We start from the raw sequence: 20,452 nt of genomic DNA, 5'->3' as shown, positions 1-20,452 counted from the left end.
GCCTTTTGGCTGTTGCAACTTTCAGATGTGTTACTGGAAGTTCCCAAAAGTTGAGCATGTACACTTGTATGCTAAAGTTTCTCAGTGGGTGTAAGTGTATGGCTGCATGAAAGTGAGAATGATGACATAGTTACCTACCCTGCTCTTATAACTTCCCAAGCTGTTGCAAGAGGAAGCTGTGTGCCAGGCAGGGGCAGGGCGTGTGCAGTACATGCCGTTCTAATTGCTCCTTCTTGTTTGTTTCAGAAGAACAAATGTGATGATTGTCACTCCGTGGCTGGCTCCTGTGGTCTGGACTGGGACTTTCAACAGAGACATCCTGAACCAGCAGTTTAAGGACAAGAATTCCACCATAGGCCTGAGCGTGTTTGCACTAGGCGGGTATGAACAGATGTGAAAGTATTAATTCTGCATTGTTTCAGCATGATTCATGTGCAATCAAGTAAAGGTAAATCTTACACGGGGAGGTGAGTGTATTCTCAGGATACACATCGCACCTGCACCTGTGAGTCTGGGGAAAGTGGCAAGCTTTGAGTTTGTGGAAAGGTTTAGATCATAAGTACTGAACTTCTTGTTTCTTCAAAAGTGTCAGGTAAGACGTGTCCAAGAGTCTCTTAACAAACGAAACCACATGCTGGACACTGTGCCTTCTGGTACTTCTGAGACCAAGCGGACTACCCAGGTCAAGTGTGCCATAATCAGGGGTTGAGCACAGCCGAGGTTATCTCTAGCGCTGTAATCAACAGTAATAGTGATATCACCGCCGCAGGAGGCTGACCATTTCAAGTGGGACCACTGATTTGTACCCAATTGGTTAATACGTGAGTTTTTCTGAGTCTTTTTACATTCAGTGTAAAGCATCCATACTGGATGGTGTGGTATTGATTAGTTCACACATTGTGAATATTCAGAACGTGGCCTCTCCTCCCGGGGACTGATGCTAGGATTACAGAGGGGACCCTGGTTCCAATGAGGGATATAGTAGAACTGGGTGAGTTGGTAATTTTGACAACATTTCCCCTGCCTGTTCCCAGCTTATCTCACCACCTTACACCCCCATAGTTTCCCTTAGAGATTTCGCCTGCTTTCAGCAGTTGGTGTCACTGGGAGTTTGATCATGAATCTTGGAATCTCGTTGGGGCGGTAACTCCTGTTACCAGTTCCATCAGTCAGGGGTGTGGAATTTATTAAAATATCTACTTGTCCACGGGACAGGCTGCTTCTCAAATCTACTTGTCCTGTAAAAAGATCTACTTGTCCCTTTGGTGCCATGTAGTGTGGCGCCAAATTATGGCAGCAATCTCATTATGTAAGAGCTCTGATAATAGCCTCTCTGATTATGCCAGGGCTACTACCATAGTAGGGCTTGAATACTTGCAGTTTCAATCCCTACTGTAGCAATTTCCTTATTTTCCACCTTTCTGCAGATCTGCATACTGGGGCTGGAGGAAGCAGTAAGCAATAGTTCCAGGGCTGGAATGCCTTTGAGTCTGCAAACCTACTAACCTGCATGTTTTAAAGATTTTCACCAGCTTCTCTCTAATATTTTCCCATAATAAGAAAGGTTGGACATTTACTCCTGACAATGGCAGAATTAGAACTTATTCCAGGGTTGGGAAGAAAGTGGCTGGAGGGAAAATGAACTTGCAAATGCTCAGTAGATTTTCACATGAGAAAATCTACACATGCGTATTTACCCATGCTAAAATACAGTTCACAAATATTTTATAGGGGTACGACATATACCATGGGTGCACTTTTGTGACTTTCTTTAAGAATTTGGGGCCACATGTAGGTAGGTTCAGATTTGCGACCCGCAAATTGCGAGTCGCAAATCCGAATGTAGGATGGTGTCCCTGACACCATCTGTGATTCGCAAGGGCTTCGCAAATGCACACCTCATGAATAATCATGAGGTGGGTCGCAATTTGCGACCCCATTGCGAATGGCGGCCTCACAGGGATGGTGGCCTGCTGGAGACAGCAGACCACCATGTCTGTGACTGCTTTTCAATAAAGCCGTTTTGTTTTTTTTTGTAATGCAGCCCGTTTTCCTTAAAGGAAAACGAGATGCATTACAAAAACGAAAACACAATGGGGAAGGGGTCCCAGGGGGACCCCTTCCCTTTTGTGAAAGTGTTAGCACCCATTTGAAATGGGTGCAAACTGCGATTGGTTTGCGCCCGCGTTCGCAAAACAATCCTACATTGCACTGCGAGTCGCAATTAGGAAGGGAACACCCCTTCCTAATTGCGAGTCGCAAACCCGTTTTGCGATTCGGTAACCAGGTTACCGAATCGCAAAACTGGGTTTGTGCATCGCAATGTGCTTTTTGCACGTCGCAAACAGCGAAAGTCGCTGTTTGCGACATGCAAAAAGCTACCTACATATGCGTCTTGGTCCCTAATTAGGTCTGGTGTTAAAGACATTTTGTTTTTATTAAACTTCTATTTCTCTCTCTTTCGGCTGGCTTTACTGTGAGTGATCGCATTCTTCTCTTCCACAAGGAGCATATTGGCACACAAAGTAGTTTTGTTCAGTGTCAGGAACAACAGTGACGTAACGAAACTGGAGGGTGCCCCTTTGCAAAGAACATGGAGGAGCCCCCTCTCCAGACTCACTCAGGGCAGGTGCTGTGCTGAAGGGGCCCCCTGGAGGGTGGCTGCGGGACCTTTGTTATGCCACTGGTGGCAACGTGTGCTTTTAGAGTTCAAAAACTTTTTTTTTATTTTTTTTTTGCCAGTGTTTGTTACAATGTTGAGGGCCTGGTAGCTCCCACAACAATAAAGTGTTACAAAAGCCATGTCAAAACAAGACACGCATTGATGAAACTAAAAGACTTATAAAAATGTCAGATCAGTTGGCTTTGTCAGTGTTTGTTTATTTTCATGCTTCCCATAATCGTGTTGAAAATGGTTACACTGATTTTCCATTCGAAATATTTTTGGGAAATACTAGCATGCATCAAAACATTTTACTAAATGACACTTCATTTGCATCTAATCAGAGAGCATTCTGGGAGCATTATACTTAGCCTCATAGCCTAAACTTTTCAAACATGTGTATACACGTTTTTTTTTTTTGTACTGGAACCAACGTCAGTAGTGAAGTGTGACCTTAAAACATTTATTTACAGCACTCACCCTAATAATGAAGGTTTTCAAATAATGAACCATAAATACAAGTTCGGACAGCATTATCTTTTGGAAACACATTACCTCAACTGCAGAGAGTTCCACTCTCTGTAAACAGGCAGCCAAAGGGTTCGTGCTGCAGAGGGTTGGGCCTACTTGTCCCAAGGACAAAGTGAACATAAAAACTTGTTGCCCTTGACCCCAAACAAGATGTCCCGGGCGTCGGGCAATAGGAATTCCTCTCGTAATGGGGCTGCTGGAGTTTGAAAAGACCTCAGAACGACAAACAGAGCAGCTTTCAGTGCCGAGAACAGCCTCCCCAGGAAACTAATCTTTGAGAGGTAGTCTTTTGATGGAAGCATATTTTGGGGGACCTAACAGCAAAAGCTACCGTGTTCTTATGCCAACTGAGTCATCCTGTCCTTACATAAGAACTGATGCTTGCCCGAGGAAGGGGTTGAATAGCTGTGGGTGCAGCAAGAGCCAACAAGCCTGAAAGGGGCAGGTTTGCCTAGAAGGAAAATCATTTCACCTCAGACTGGTGCCCTGCAAAACAGATAAGGCTGGATATTAGCCTACATGTCTTGCTGCAACACTTGTAGCTGTGGCTCATCCCTACCAGTCTTCCCAAGGGACCTGCTTGTTTGGCAATCGCCGGTATTTGCATTGGGTTGTTCCGTCTTTTTGGAGTTTATTTTAGCTTGCTGCCCTCTCAAGCCATGAAGTATTTGCCAGTGGCTATTCTGTGCGCAGTTGCCACAGTTTTCAATTGCACTGTATATCAATCCCAGAGTGGGGGTCATACCCCTGGATTTAGTGTCTGCTTGGATGATGCTGATGGTGGTCAAGGGAGTAGCTGCTGTTGGTTGGCTGCTTGATGGCTTCTACTGGAATATTCCTACAGCCAGCATGTTTCCATTCTCAGAAAATACATGTGAAAATAAATGATGCAGAGAAGCGGGCCAGATCGTGATTACACTGCTTAATGATGGCTGAATGTATTGCTGTTGATAACAAGTATGTCAATGAGTGGCTTACTCTTGTGCAAAATAATGTAACAGTTGACCCAGATGCATTTGTCATGTGCCATCCTGCTGCTGATGTCTTTCAGATTGACTTGGTGAATTTGCCAGTACAATGTACATGTGTCATAATGAGTTATTTCTGACGGGTAATGCTCATTTTGGATATTGCTCCAAGAAACTCTTGGACTTAGGGTTACACCCTTTGTGGTGCTCATATTTTCATGAGCGACAACACACTGCATGACCAGACCTGTACACAGACAGACTTTGGCGACAGATGACCTATGGTCATTGGTGCAGGTCTTTTTACCTGCACCCCAGTGGATAAACTGACTTCTGATCTGCCTGTGAAAATGTGTATAGTGTGTCCAGTTTGCACCGATTGTTAGAGGTATGTATGTGAAGTAGTGCTTGGATGCATGATAGGCGAGTTACTACCAGTTTAAGATTCTCGCTATAATGTGGGCCAAAAGGTTTTAGGGTTCCTCATATGTTTACTAGACGTCAGAAATGGGCTGCCTCCCGTTCGCTGCATGCCTCCTGTATTGCTGTCCAAACCTGTTGCAGACTTTGTAAAGGTTGTAAATCAGGCTTGGATTCACGTAACTTTCAAAGGAGCAGCAAGAGCTTTTTATTTCCACCTTTCCTGGTCTTTTTCTATGCCAAGCCAGTTCCAGCAATTCAGCATACGGCCTTCAGCTTTTTGCCTGAGCAAAGAACTACAACTAAAGCCATAGCCATGGCCACACACCTACCAGACAAGCATTGGCAATGCCAGTAGGTCTGGCTTTAAAGGAATGTTGTATGGTAATGTGAAGCATGGAAATTGATATGTATTTGTGTGTAGTGTGTCCAATTTCCACAGAGTGGGAGAGGAATGTACGTGTGGTAGTGCTTGGATGCATGATAGGTGAGTTACAGATAGCTCCTAAAAGTTGTCTTGTGCTGCTGAAGAAACTCAAAGTGCATTTTGTTCAAGAGGTTTTCATTCAGTACTCTGCAGTGCTATTTATTTGTGCCTAACTGAGATATTGTAAATGTCTCATGTTTACTCTGTCCATTTACATTTTCAGTTTACAAAGCTGTGCTAGTCTACTATATGGCCACAGCAGTGCTGAGTGATGGCTACAGCTGGTCAATTTCTTAGACTCACATAACCTTCCTCACTGTTTTCAAGCTATTTTGATACCTAGACATTCCACTGAGTCTCCACTATTTAAAGTAACTCAATCTCTTAAGCTTTTAGATAGTGGAAAAAATGCTTTGCTGATTCTTTCAGATATGTCGGTGGCCTTTGATACAATTTCTCATGGTATTCTCCTTCAACGTCTGGCAAAGATAGAGATCTGTGAATGCGCTTTGGCCTGGCTTAAATTTTTCTTAGAAAATAGAAAGCAGATTATCACATTGGGGCCTTTTAGATCAAAGGATAAATTTATTAAATAGGCTAATTATGGTGTCCTCTACTGCTCGTCACTGAGACCAACCTTCTTCAAGGTGTATATGTCTCCCCCTTATTATTCTTTTCAGATCATTTGGTATTTCCACCATGTTTTATGCAGATGATACACAGCTTATTCTTGCCCTTAACAAGAATCCCACCAGCTTTAAGCGAAATTTGAAAAAATGCCTTTCGGAAGCTGTTACATGGATGTATGAATATTTCCTAAAGTGCAAAATCCAATAATGTGGAAATGTTTACCTTTTAGGAAGGACAACCAGTTTTCTGTCTTGGATCGTTTGTCTGTCAATCATGATGGCCCTGCTTACTAATGTGGTGCAGAACTTGAGTCAACAGTAATTTGCCTTTTAGCCCCCATGTGAACACTATGTATGGGGTACATTTTTTGTGATTAAGTCTCTGAAGAGGTTTATTGACTTTCTACCCTTTTCACCAAGGAAAGCAGCTGTTCATGCCCTGATCACCTCAAGGCTTGACGATTGCAATCTGATCCAGAAGCTGCAAGAGGTACAAAATGCTGCAGTGAAACTAGTACTTCAACTCCCCGTCAAAGCAGTGGCGTAAGAAAGGCCCCCACAGCCCTGAGCTCCAGGGCCTCCCCTAAGCACAGTACCCTGGAGTGAGAGCTCCTGAGTGAGTTTGGAGGGGAAAATCTCCCTGTACTTTGCAGGGGGCCTCCTCAGGTTTCATTACACCACTGCGCCAAAGTTCTATCGCAGATGGGTTGCTGGAGCTCCATTGGTCACCAGTTGGTAAATGGATTATTTTCAGAGCATTAACTATTTTGTACAAACCATATTATCAAATTGGTCCAAAAATCCTCTGATCGTTTTGTTCCCTACATTTCATAGAGTATGTGGAGATCTGCCTGTAATAATCTAGTATTTATCCCGAAGTACCAGTTACAATCCAGTGAGGAGGCGGATCTCTATCTGTTCTCTGGGCAAAGGCATGGAACAATCTTCTGCTCACTCTAAAGCAAGTTACCAGCCTTGCTACTTTCAGAAAACATCTGAAAATATGGCTGTTCACTCAGTCCTAAGTGTTTTTCCAGAGGTACAGGTTTTTTCTTTTGTTTTAGTTATGTTAGTGCCAAGATGCTCCTTGAAATAGTTGCTGCACTTTACAAATGCTAACTTTATTCATTCATTCTCAGTGCTGTTACTCAAGTCATTCCAAGGAGCAGCAGAGCCGGACATTTGCCATCCCAGCCTCACCTGCGAAATCTTCTGACAGACCTGAAATTAAATCTAGGCTGCTATAGGTTTGCCTGTAGCATTGTTTAGTACCCATTTTTTCAATTTTTAAACTCTCAACTAGTTGTAAAATAACAACACAAATATCTCAATCTAATTGCAGAAGTTTGACATCTCCATAAGGTTTTTAGAAGTTTAAAATACATTCAAATATATTCCCAAAAACATAAATTACTGATAAATTTACACATTTGAAATAGAATTTGCAACTCCATTGCACACCTGTATTTAGATGTTGCCTTACACCCACAGGTATGTGGAATTCCTATTGACCGGACATCTTGTTTGGGGTCAAGGGCAACAAGTTTTTATGTTTACTTTGTCCTTGGGACAAGTAGGCCCAACCCCCTGCAGCACAAACCTTTTGGCTACCTGTTTACAGAGAGTGGAATTCTCTGCAGTTGAGGTAATGAGAAGATAATCCTGTTCGAACTTGTATTTATGGTTCATTATTTGAAAGCCTTCATTATTAGGGTGAGTGCTGTAAATAAATGTTTTAAGGTCACACTTCACTACTGACGTTGGTTCCAGTACAAAAAAAAAAAACGTGTACACACATCTTTGAAAAGTTTAGGCTAAGAGGCTAAGTATAATGCTCCCAGAATGCTCTCTGATTATATGCAAATGAAGTGTCATTTAGTAAAATGTGTTGAAGCATGCTAGTATTTCCCAAAAATATTTCTAATTGAAAATCAGTGTAACCATTTTCAACACGATTATGGGAAAGCATGAAAATAAACAAACACTGACAAAGCCAACTGATCTGACATATTTTTATAAGTCTTTTAGTTTCATCAATGCGTTTCTTGTTTTGATATGGCTTTTGTAACACTTTATTGTTGTGGGAGCTACCAGGCCCTCAACATTGTAACAAACGTTAGCAAAACCCCCCCAAAACGTTTTTGAACTCTTAAAGCACACGTTGCCACCAGCGGCATAACAAAGGCCCCATAGCCGCCCTCCAGGGGGCCCCTTCAGCACAGCACCTGCCCTGAGTGAGTCTGGAGAGGGGGCTCCTCCATGTTCTTTGCAAAGGGGCACCCTCCAGTTTCGTTACGTCACTGATTGCCACTGTAGTTCCTGACACTGAACAAAACTACATTGTGTGGCAATATGCTCCTTGTGGAAGAGCAGAATGCGATCACTCACAGTAAAGCCAGCCGAAAGAGAGAGAAATAGAAGTTTAATAAAAACAAAATGTCTTTGTTAACACCAGACCTAATTAGGGACCAAGACCCACATGTAGGTAGCTTTTTGCATGTTGCAAACAGCGACTTTCGCTGTTTGCGACGTGCAGAAAGCACATTGCGATGCACAAACCCAGTTTTGCGATTCAGTAACCTGGTTACCGAATCACAAAACGGGTTTGCGACTCGCAATTAGTAAGGGGTGTTCCCTTCCTAATTGCAACTCGCAGTGCAATGTAGGATTGTTTTGTGACCGCGGGCGCAAACCAATTGCAGTTTGCATCCATTTCAAATGGGTGCTAACACTTTCGCAAAAGGGAAGGGATCCCCATGGGACCCCTTCCCCATTGTGAATGTCACTGTAAACATTTTTTCAGAGCAGGCAGTGGTCCTGAGGACCACTGCCTGCTCTGAAAAAATTAAACGAAAACGTTTCATTTTTCGTTTTTGTTATGAATCTCGTTTTCCTTTAAGGAAAACGGGCTGCCTTACAAAAAAAAACTGCATTATTGAAAAGCAGTCACAGACATGGTGGTCTGCTGTCTCCAGCAGGCCACCATTCGCGAGGGGGTCGCAAATTGCGACCCACCTCATGATTATTCATGAGGTGGGCATTTGCGAAGCCCTTGCGAATCACAGATGGTGTCAAGGACACCATCCTACATTCGGATTTGCGACTCGCAATTTGCAGGTCACAAATCTGAACCTACCTACATGTGGCCCCAAATTCTTAAAAGAAAGTCACAAAAGTGCACCCATGGTAAATGTCGTACCCCTATAAAATATTTGTGAACTGTATTTTAGCATGGGTAAATACGATGTGTACATTTGCTCATGTGAAAATCTATTGAGCATTTGCAAGTTAATGTTCCCTCCAGCCACTTTCTTCCCAACCCTGGAAGAAGTTCTAATTCTGCCATTGTCAGGAGTAAATGTCCAACCTTTCTTATTATGGGAAAATATTAGAGAGAAGCTGGTAAAAATCTTTAAAACATGCAGGTTAGTAGGTTTGCAGACCCAAAGGCATTCCAGCCCTGGAACTATTGCTTACTGCTTCCTCCAGCCCCAGTATGCAGATCTGCAGAAAGGTGGCAAAATAAGGAAATTGCTACAGTAGGGATTGAAACTCAAGTATTCAAGCCCTTCTATGGTAGTAGCCCTGGCATAATCAGAGAGGCTATTAATTGCTGCCATAATTTGTCGCCACACTACATGGCACCAAAGGGACAAGTAGATCTTTTTGCAGGACAAGTAGATTTGGGAAGCAACCTGTCCCCTGGACAAGTAGATATTTTAATAAATTCCACACCCCTGCACCCATTTCAATTCAGAAAGTGTGCATAAAAATACAGCACTTTCTCCATGTTGTTGTGAAGCTAGAAAAACAGCCATGGTTGTAACCTTGAAAAGGAAACCACAACATGCAGCAATGCTCCTGTCTGACGACCTGAGGAATGAAGTCTACATATGAAGGAGAAGTTAGACAGCCTTTGGAAACCAACATTGGCAAAGCAATTGCTCTCCAATATGTGAGATCTATTGGCTTTGTAAATGTTTTTAAGACATGTTGCACAGCAGCATGAGATGGAGTGAAACATAGCTTGAAGCCAATAAAAAAAGTGCTATGACGCTGTCAGCATTGACCTTGTTGTAGTTCCTGTTTTTTTCTAAAGCATGTTGCACTCCAGCCTGCACTGCGGTGCAATATATATATTTTTTTTAAGCGGGAGGGGGAAGCAGTATAAGGGGGGGAGCATCAGTAATAGGTAGTGAGATGGGGGCATGGGAAGAACAAAATGAGGGAGATGCGAGGGGCCGACAGGAGTACCAGATAGTGGGGAGGGAGCATTGTAGAGGGGAAGAAAAAACAGTACTTCAATCACAGTATGAGCCATGGACCGGCACTAATTAAGTTGAATCTGTGCTTGGTCAGTGCTCCACAGACAGGAACGGAGGTGACGCTTAACCCTGTTCTAACCAATTAGAAGGGTGCAAAGGAGAGTGACACTAAAGCCAACAAATGGTAAGCAATGGGCAGGCTCCAAGCTCTTTATTGTATACAATAGTGTCTCAAGTGAGAGTGAATGCATCACATTCACTGTCACAGGCTCTACCTAAACAGAAGGAAGAATTGACAAACGTGTGTAAATGTATTTAACTTTTGCTTGGAAGAAGCCATGACCCGTTCAGATGAACAGGCCATCCTTACCCTAATTTGTGAGATAGTAACAGAACTGGAATCAGGCAGGAATGACAGGACAGCAACTTCCCCTATTGTCTAATTCTTGCTCTGCTGCATTATTGTACTACAGTACCTTTCCATGAGTCAGTTACAATAACATCAAGAATATCACAACCAACTCTCTGCTTTGTTTTACAGCACATGACTGATGTGATAGTAAGCAAGATGTTTCATTAAATAAACAGTTCAGTGGTGAAAACCTAGTTTTACAGAACTGCGTCTTTATCCAAAGTGGTCGCTTGCATAGGCGCTTCTGTGGCACACTTGTACACATTGTGCTCCATAATCCGGATGAAATACTCTGGAAAGTGGCTTCCTCAAAAACTGTCCAGAAAACCTGCAACAGTGGAACAAACCACCGCCTGCAAGAGTGGATGAACTGGGAAGTGATCGTTGAAAGGAGGCCTAACAGGAAGTTCATTGAGATGATTTGCTGACATGACGAAGGCAAATAAGTCCATCTTTGGCAATTTTTCAACCCTCCGTAGTAAACACAAATGTTAACGTATTTCTGACGAGTTACATCATTGTATTCTTTAAAAAATAATGTTACAAACGCATTCAAATAACAGCTGTTTGCTTTTAAATACAATAATTCCGTGGAAAGGCTCATACTGAACACATTGTAGAACAAGCAAAAGCTGACATATAACCGACCTCTTAAACTTGCGCATATTGAAACCATAATTGTTTTGTTATTGTTCTGGCTGAAGGGAGCTGGACGGTGGCTCATGCAGAGTACCGACCCTGGAGGAAGATTCTGCAGCCATTAACCCCTTCTCTTTCACTGCTTTGTGACCCCATTCATTCAGTGATGCCTGTGACGGCCTGTGCATTATTTCTTCAGGACGGAAATACAGAACTGTGCAGAGCTTCTGTTGTCAGTTTTTCAGCTGCCCTTACACAACATATACCAGAATAGGAAGAAGCCAAATTTCAAGTCGTGAAGGCACGCGACTTTTCCTTGTCAGGGCAACTGTTTAGTGATTTTGCAATTTAAAGACTCCAATAATTCACACTGACCCTCATGTAGGAAACGTTTTAGCATTTGCAATCCCTCTGATGTTGTAAATCTGAGATTTTAAGAATGCTAAAACTATTTCAGATGTGAAAATGTTTACCAAGTCGTTAAATGGGTTTAAAAATGGTATCAGAATTGTAGTTTGGAAGGGACATGTTTTGGGCATCCCTTCCACATAGCGATTCTTACCCTGATGTAGCAATGTATTGTAAGCGGATTACTGCCCTCCTCTCCAAGTAATAACTATTTCACATGAGCAGAGTGGATCCCTTTTTAGACCCTTTTATCCATATTGACAAAGTTTCAGAGAGTGTAGGTAGTGGTCGACACGATCACTTCCTACTCTCAGGAAACGTTTTAGAAAAAAACTGTTTTTAATACAGTCCTGTTTCATTTAAGTAAATGGTTGGAAATCTTTATTTAAACACAGTCACAGACATGGTGTTCTGCTGTCCCTTTCAGGCCACCATTCCTGTGGTTATGGCCAATTGCACAGGATTACAAATTGCTACTTGTCTAATGAATATTAATTAGGCAGGTCGGTATGGCCTCTGCCTCTCGTTATTTTGTGAACCAACCAATTTGTATATAGTTCGCAAAATAGTAATGCATTTGCAAAAAGTCAGTTTGCCTTTTGCAGCCACTTTTGCAACTTGAATAGTAGTACATGAGGTCCACTGTTTGAGTCATTGAGAGCAACCGCAGCTCATGAACTGAGAGGGTACCAGATAATTACTTAGTGCAGTGGGGTGCCCTAAGGAAATTTGGTCAAAGACTGATCAAAGAAATTTGCTGGCCATTCCCTGCTTTCTGATTTAAGGAAGGATTTAGATCTCCTTGCCCGGCCTCTGTCCTCTCCTCAGGCAGGGTCGGTTTGAGACCGAAAATGGGCACGGGCAATCCAAAAAAGTGGCCCACATTCGAACAGTGCAGTTTTTCACAAAACATTTCTTCGTTAGTATCAGTGGGCTGCTTTTTGGAGAAATGTGTGCTACATTAAGCATTTTAAATCATGAAGGGTAAAGTAGCACTGTTAAGACTGGAAACACTGTAGTTGTAAAAACTGGAAATGTACTTTTGGTTCAAAGTTGGTTGTGAGCATCCCACCCCCAATCAACTGTGTCCTCGACCCTGATTATGACATAAATCCGAAATCTTTAATTTTCAGTATCTCGCTCCTGTTTCTGCCCCCTCTTTAATAATACCAGCAGTGAATTATAATATATTATTCAATATTGGTATAATAAAAAAAAATGTCTACTCTCGCTGCAGCCTGAGTCAGCAGATCTCCATAATGGCTGGCACAGGCATGCAGAGGCACAGGCACCGCGCCAGCCATCAGAGAGATTAACCAGGCCTGGCAAAGTCCTATCCTTGGGCTCAGGGTCCTGCCAGGCTTCAAGTCCTCTTCATTAGTGACACGTTGTAGCATCACTGCTACTGGTAGCACTGGGTGCTTTTACTGTAATCTCTACAATGCCCAGCACCGCCTGTCAATCATGCTTTCATCTCATCCTCTCCCATCTTGCGCAGGGGAGTGGTGTTGGTGAGAGTGCAACTCACCGTACCCCTCCTTGTGACAAGGTAGAAGGAGAGGTGAAAAGGCTATAACCTGACAGCTAGAACCTACACATCACTCTGCAGACTCCAGTTTTCTGCTTCAGTTCTCAAGGCTGGTAGAAGCTGTGCTCCTGCCCTGAAGGTCTAGCCAGTACAGTCGGCTGAAGCACAAAGGCTCAGCAAGCTAAAGGAAAGCAAAATAAAACCCTGTGAATAAGTGTGTATTTGTGTGTATGTGAGTGATAGTGTACCTAACTGAGAATAAGTAGGAGTGAGTCGGAATAAATGAGATTAATTTAGATTTAAAGAGCGAGTATAACTGAGTACATGTGAGTGTGAGATAGAGTGACTGAGTGAGTGAGAATAAATAAGAGTTAGGGAGGTAATTATTGGCATATGAGGTGCCCAGGCAAAAAATAAACATATAGGATGTAATTATTGGCATATGGGACACTTGTGGCAAAATGCTGGTACAAACATTGTAATTGAGACCCTCAGAGGTGATTTGCCACGCTTTATAAATCCTTGATTGGTTATAGTTTTTCGTATAAGAAAAAACGATGGCAAAATGCTGGCACTGGAATATTGGAGGTAATTCATGGCATATGGGGTGAGGCACCCATGGCAACATGCTGGTGCTGACACACTAGTTGTAAATTGTGGTATGTGGAATGCGTGTGGTAAAATGCTGGCACTGGCATATTGGAAATCATTGTTGGCGATTAGGATACCTGTGCAAAATGCTGGTACTACCATACTCCAGATAATAATTGGCATTAGGGAGGGAAGCCAGGGCATATTGAAAGGGGGATGCAGGCAACCATGACAACATTCTGTCCTAAACCATACTAGTGGTCATTTTGACCTATGGGTCACCCATTATATATGGGATGCATTCATACCAAAATTCTTTCCCTGGCACAATAGAGATACTTATTGGCATGCAGGGACACATACTATACACTGTGACTTAAATGGGGATTATTCATGGAGTTTATCCTTTTCACTAAATTGGCACACGTTTAAAGTACTTCAGCATTTAATAAGTGCCCTTACAGAGCCAGTGGTTTTTTTTGTTTTTACAAATGTAGGTGAATACTGTGCTGTAAAATATACTAGTTGACCTAGTTTTTTAAATTCTGTTTTAGGGGGGAGAAATCCCCTGGAACCTTCCCAGAATTTGGGTGTGCTCTCTTTGCTCACTCACTGGAATTTATATAAAGTATTACACCCCCACCCCTTCAAAAACAACTAGACTCTACTGCATACTTTGCAAACCCTATTGCTGCTTAAAAGCAGTGCCTAATTTGTAAATAAAAGTGCTTGTGCCCAAAGCTCTCCTGAAATACGCAGCTGCTGCAATTAAATGTGCAAGCATGGAATACTGCAGCAGTGTAATCCTAAAGCCATCTCAGGTCTTTTTAATCCATTTACAACCACTCCCTTCCCCTTCAGCTCACTCTTGCAGCATTCTGCTTTTTCCCTTAATGGCGTTTTTCCCTTAATGGCGCTTTTTTATTTTTATCTTCCTCTGCCTTTCCCATGTGTCTTTTACTTGCAGTAAATAATTGAGGCAGAAAAGTGCCAGCTCTCAAAATTAAATGCCAATGCGTCTCACTGGAAACCACCGGTTCAAATTAAGCACTGTTTAAAGGTGACTTAAAATTGGGAGTAGGAGAGATTATTTGGAGTTCTTTTCATACTACAGGCTCAATGTCTGCAAGTAAGACTTTAAAAATAAGCCATCAATATATATAACTTTTAAACTCTTGCAAACAATCTTACCTCAAGAGCGGGAAGGGGGGCTTGCTGGTGAAAATTGCCAGGTCCCCATTCAGGAAAACTACAACAGAAGAAGCTGGCAGGGATAGCTTAGAAGCAGGTGAAACTGGCAGACAGTACATAGCACAATAATTAGGGAATTAACTTGTGCAAACAGTGTGCCTGATGTCTCTGCTACAGGTCTGTGGGGATTTCTGGCTGCTTCATAAACGCAGTGAAGTGGGGATACACTGCAGACTGACTTACTGCAATTGAGTGTTGCCTAAACTTGAGAAAAGGTTGATAGTTTTCATCCCTGTCTCTAGTCCTCCTGAGCTGGTGAAGATGGCAACTCAGTGGGTGGACAGAGCAGGTAATGCTAGGTAGGAGTTGAATGAGAAAGGGCTTCTGGAGGTGTCAGTTCAGCAGCATAGTTCGAGTTGGCAGTGTGTGAAAAGCAGCCCACAGGTGAGGTGTGAAGGCACTAAATAGTAGGCAGGTGTGGACTCCAGCCAACAGCAGGTCAGAGACAATGGGTGGGCCAGGTAATTCCGACTCCAGGCAATAAGTGGCTTCTGATTTTTCCTGGTTTGACCTGAGTCGGCTACCAATTACACTTTAATGCGCAGAAGAGTCTTTCCTTTAATGACATCATCACTGCATGAGCAGAGTTTCATGATAAGCATGGTCCGGTGATGCAGTGGGCTAATGCATCCATTACAGGTTTGATCTCATGGTCACAGACTCAAACTCCAGATGGTTCACTCAGCCTTTCTTAGTACTGAGGTTAATAAAATGAGTGCCATCGAGTTAGGTACACTGTAGGAAAAGAGGGGGGATCCGGCTCATTCGCTGATCTGGCAGCTGAAACTGAGCTGGATCTGGAATCCAGGCTGGCCCGAGTGAAATATACTGACTTTGTTCTGGTGTAATTTGCCAATATTGGCAAACATTCATCAGTGCTAGCAGGTTGCTTGATTTCTGCTCAACGCAGCTGCCTGCAGTGGGTGAGGGAGGTTTCTTATTTTCATGTCCAGCATGGCTATCAGAAAGGTTCACTTTAAGGGCCCCACCTTTCCTTTTATTGGTATCTCATCATGATTGGGATATATCTGGAACCTAACACCTAAATGCCACTGTAATGGAGGGAAATAAAGGTGCTCACTTTGTTATAACTTCACAAATGCTCAAGAGAAACTACAATATGGAGTTAGATTTTTCACTTTTGTCAACCCCTATATGAAAGCGACATGCATAATTGTATGTAATTTCTTTTATGGAGTTATGTGTCCCAATGAAGAGCATTAAAGAGATCTACAAGTGTGTAAATCAATTTATAGGAAATTACATAAGTCGGATATCTTCCGCATTGGTTGGCACCATATGTTAAGAATGCTCGGTATGGAGAAACAAAGCAACTTTTAAATACTATACAGTGGTTGGGACTGTCTGCACTAATGATACTTTATTGTTACCCAATTAACACTTTTTTAGTAATCTCAGAATAACGAAAGATTGATTAATAAAATGCTTCTAAATCCATGCTTTGCACTATGCATGCAGCTCCTTGATGCTAGTGTATAGCTAAACCTGCTGCTGTGAGTGGAATATAACTATTGTCACTGGAATTATGCAATTCTGTGGAAGTTGTGTTTTCCCCATAATTATGGATTTGCCACATTTTATCAAAAAGTTGATTCTAACTCAGTTGCTTCAGAAGTTACTAAAAATGTGGCAACACGTGTTCTGCGCATTAGAAGGCTCTTCACAAAGGCTGACTGGTCATTTTTCAGTTGCTTACTGTTGTGTTTGGTTGTTAAATTGATACTAATGAGGTGAAACATTTGCCCAGGCAGGGTTACAATGTTTAAAAATACATAATTTGTATTTCTTTGCCACATAATTTGGACCTCCCCTGTAGCATAATTTGGTCCTCCCCTGCCACATAATTCCAGTGGCCTTCATCATAACTTATGTACTGAAAGTAACAAAAGGACCTCCGTAACAAAAGAATTAACTCGCTGACCTATAAAATATAACTCTGTGATCTGCAAGCTACACGTTGTGCTTTGTAGCAGGCACACTAACTCTATGTGCTAACTTAAATTAGTCAAAACTGTGCCTAGACAGAACACAGATATCTCGAGCAAGTGTGTGTCACTCTCTGAAAAACTGGGCATATGCTAATAAATTGAATAATGAAATTTAGGGCGGCCAGCCCGAGGTGAAAATGGCCACAACACCTCCTCTAACCTTCCAGCGGGACCTTTCACCCTTTGCGCACTGCCCTCCCACCCCCGTCCACTATGACCTAAATGTGAAGGCCTGGAGGAGAAATGGACCACATTAAAGACATTGCTTTAGTTCTGGGCGGACTGGTCCATGGGGCCAAGGTGAGAACAGCCCAGCAGGAGCACAGCAACAGCTGGCTTCTCAGCGACACCTCTGTGCCCAACTCCCTTCCCCCATCCACCATGGGCGGAACATAAAGCCACACTAGGGTTCGGATCAAGTAAATGACACAGCTTGTAGGCTAACCCGGGGGAAGGGGACAAGGAGAAATGTTGCAGAGGCCACAACATCACTTGGCCTCTTAGCATCTTCACACTCTTCCCTCCCTCACTCATCATGGCCTCAGTTTAACAGGCTGGTGGAGGAGTGGTAGAGGAAGTACACTGCTTCTAGGGTCGGAGCAGCCCCACAGGGGCTAAGGTGAAGATGCCACTACACTGGCCACCCAATTTCGCCGCTCAAAGCCCAGGCATCCCTGCCCCCTCTCTAAATTATCACTGTCTTTAGCCTGCCTTCTGTGTCGGCCTCATAGGACAATGGCCTGGACAGTAGGAATGGCAGGGGGCACGGAGAACAGTAGGGCAGTATGGGCAGTTGGCAAAGGTCTTCAAAACAAGCATTTGCAATGCAATAGGTCTCGCATTTGCTTGAGTTAGAGCTATTGGTGTTGTAAATGCATAACTGGACTTTTCTTGCCACATAAATTGCTCAACCATGCCGCATTATGTGGTCCTCTCTGCCACAAAATTCCAGTGACCCTGCAAATAACTAAAGCACCTCCATTTATCTTCTTCCTCTATCGGCAGCAAAAACTGAAAATATTGCCATTATTTATTATATTTTTTATATTATTAGTATGTGTTTTTTATAATACCCCTCAGATTAAGTTTTCAGACTGATTATTAATGTAGGAACATAGTATATTAATTTACTTACTGCTGAACATGAACAGACATGGTGCACAATAAAAACGAAAACATGACCAAATAGAAACCCTAATACTTCAGCCCATCTACCATGTAAATCGCATACATTCTCTCCTTATCTCATCACTAGTAACACTATCTACAACCAGAAACGCCTCTGTGCCATAGAAGAGGGCACAAAATAATGGTTATTTAGGTGATAGTCTTGTTTTGAAGCTCAGTACTTAAATTAGAAGAATTAAAATAAGCACGAGTTTGGATGATAACTCCACAGCAACTCATAATTGGCTACAAAATTACATCTTGTTAAAGCAAGACAAAAATGCCTATTTCCTATGAATCACACCATCATTAAGGTGACAAATCAATGGTGATTCATTCTTGAACAGTATGATTTTCAAAAAATGTTGGCAACTATACAGTATCTGAAGGAATCACATTTTACACACTGATCTGCGTCGAGGAAAAATAAGAGTTGCAATTTTTTGCATAGAAAGTAGTTTTCAAGTAATCAGATTAAAGCAAAGTTTGCTCTCACTTGTTGCTACGTTCAGAATGTCCTGTGGAAAACAAATGTAAATAAATATTGACTACAAAGTTAAAGTAATAAAAAAAAAAAGAGTAGCGTGCTTTTATTTTGGGTTTATGTTCCCCCTAAGATCCGAAAGCGGACAGATAAGCACTGAATAATAACAAGCAATACAAACGTTAATTATGACGAAAACTGCTTTTTGCACTGGGTGCATCCAGCCCTAAAAGTCGAACAAACAAGTAAATGGTGAAAGTTGAGGAAGAGGCTGTGAGCGGTGGTAAAGGGCCAGCAGCAGCAGTTAATTAGCAGATTTTAACAGATGATGCTGTTTCCTGATACAGCACGAAAACGATAATGAAAAACAGAAGCAGAGCGACCTGTGTTTAGGAAGAACACTGCTCTTTACGCTCTGTGCCAGCGCGCCATAAAAGTAGGACAAACGAGCTGCAGTGTGTAGGTTATCCTACCCCCCGCTGTTACGCTTCCAGGCTCGCGGTCGGGTAAAAGGGAGCGGCTGTGAGCAGTGGTATATGGGCTGGCAGCAGCCTAGTTAATTAAGCTGCTTTAGTCAGAGGTCGTCTTGCAGCACGAAAACAATAATACAAAAAAGTAAAACATTTGGCACTAGCGAGCCGATTAGAATCGCCTCAGCCGCCATGAGCACCAAATAGAGACACAAAAGGAAAAAGAAGTTCGCTGGCAGTCAAACGTATCCGCAACAGTGCAACTATCCATGTAACAGGGTCGGTCCCCAAGGCTAACAAAACCGCCCCAAGGAGGGACAAACGTAAAGCATTTACCAATGTCCTCAAAGCATTTTTGAAAGGCAAGCCCATGAACCAGTGAAAGTGATAGGCGTGCAGTGGGCGTGGTTAAAAGCCCAGATACATACCGACACCCGGAAAAGCAGCGCTTGTGCGCTGCTATGCTCAACCTAAAAACCAGCCCTCAGGTGGCACTCGGGTACTGGCCCATGCCCGATTGCCCACTTTGCCGATCTGACCCTGTCCCCAGGTGACATTGACACTTATCTGTGTCTGTCATGCCTGTCACTGCATTTTGTCAGCATTCCATCATCTTCCAATAAAAGGCCGTCTAATTAGGATGGAAAAGTATGTTTCAAGACATGCAGTACCTTGCATTACTATTATATGTAACATTAGTGAATAGCTAGGTGTAGATATACAGTGGTTACTCCTACTTTTAGCTGCGGTCTCTATTTCGTCTGTCCCTTCAATAGTACCCTTGTATATTAAGGCTGAAACCTTTCCTCTGGTATCTCCGAATTCCTTTTCTAGGGCTGACCAGCACCAATCCCTGTACTGTACAAAGCACAGGTTCCCAATCTGTGCGCCACGGCACTCCAGTGTGCTGTCAAATCTAGCATTGGGCGCCGCAAACAGATGCATACAGTTTGGGAACCATTGTAGGCTGCAGAATATTTCCGAAGAGCTGCACTGGTAATTTGAGTCTCTTCTGTGGAAGGTCACCCTTAAGCCACTGCTCCCTCCTCACCTCCCCCCAATCCTGAATGGGTGACGAAGTGCAGGCACGTCCGTCAGCGGTACCTGCCGCGAGATGAGCCCTGCAGGCAGACTCCGCTTCTGTTCCTGATAAGGCTCGCTACGGAAGTGGGAATGCGTGATGTCACTACTTCTGTGCGAGGCGTTAAGATCCCCGGTTTACACACTGCACACCACAAATTGAACTTATATTCGCCTATAAATAACGGAAGATGTTACAGCGCATCTGAACTATCGACCCTATAAGGATGAAAGTATGATTTTGGTACGCAGACGTGTGAAACTGTTACCTGCTGTCTTCCGCAGCAGATGATCAACCCACAAAGCTATCCTGCAAGCTTTTGTCTCAACTTGCTTACATTTCCTGGTTTTCTTTTGTTCTGTACTTTTGCACTAGAATGTAATTTTGCAAGACGGTGGCCTACTACACCTTATTGCCCCCAACAAACGTGATGAACAGGCAATTTTTATATAGCACTTGATACGTTGCCGCACTGTCCAGCCTAGGCGTTACTGCTAACTAAACTGTTAA

The 20,452-nt window shown here is 42.9% G+C and overlaps 1 protein-coding gene across 5 annotated transcripts in view; it reads left to right on the top strand.

Annotated features, from left to right (window-relative positions):
- LOC138246160 (histo-blood group ABO system transferase-like) overlaps positions 1-20,452 on the top strand; it is a 317,788-nt gene that overhangs the window by 294,941 nt on the left and 2,395 nt on the right. For 3 of the 5 annotated variants that reach the window (XM_069200462.1, XM_069200459.1, XM_069200460.1), the window contains one exon: positions 247-381. The exons of 1 other annotated variant lie outside the window; for it this stretch is intronic. In XM_069200462.1, the coding sequence (XP_069056563.1) occupies positions 247-381 (135 nt within the window). The remainder of the gene's footprint in view (positions 1-246; positions 382-20,452) is intronic. One more of the 5 variants, XM_069200461.1, reaches the window with a different exon arrangement.

Source organism: Pleurodeles waltl, chromosome 7 (genome assembly GCF_031143425.1).
Source record: "Pleurodeles waltl isolate 20211129_DDA chromosome 7, aPleWal1.hap1.20221129, whole genome shotgun sequence".
Taxonomy (NCBI): domain Eukaryota; kingdom Metazoa; phylum Chordata; class Amphibia; order Caudata; family Salamandridae; genus Pleurodeles; species Pleurodeles waltl.
The sequence above is the reverse complement of the archived record's forward strand: the minus strand, read 5'-3'. Positions and strand labels throughout refer to the sequence as shown.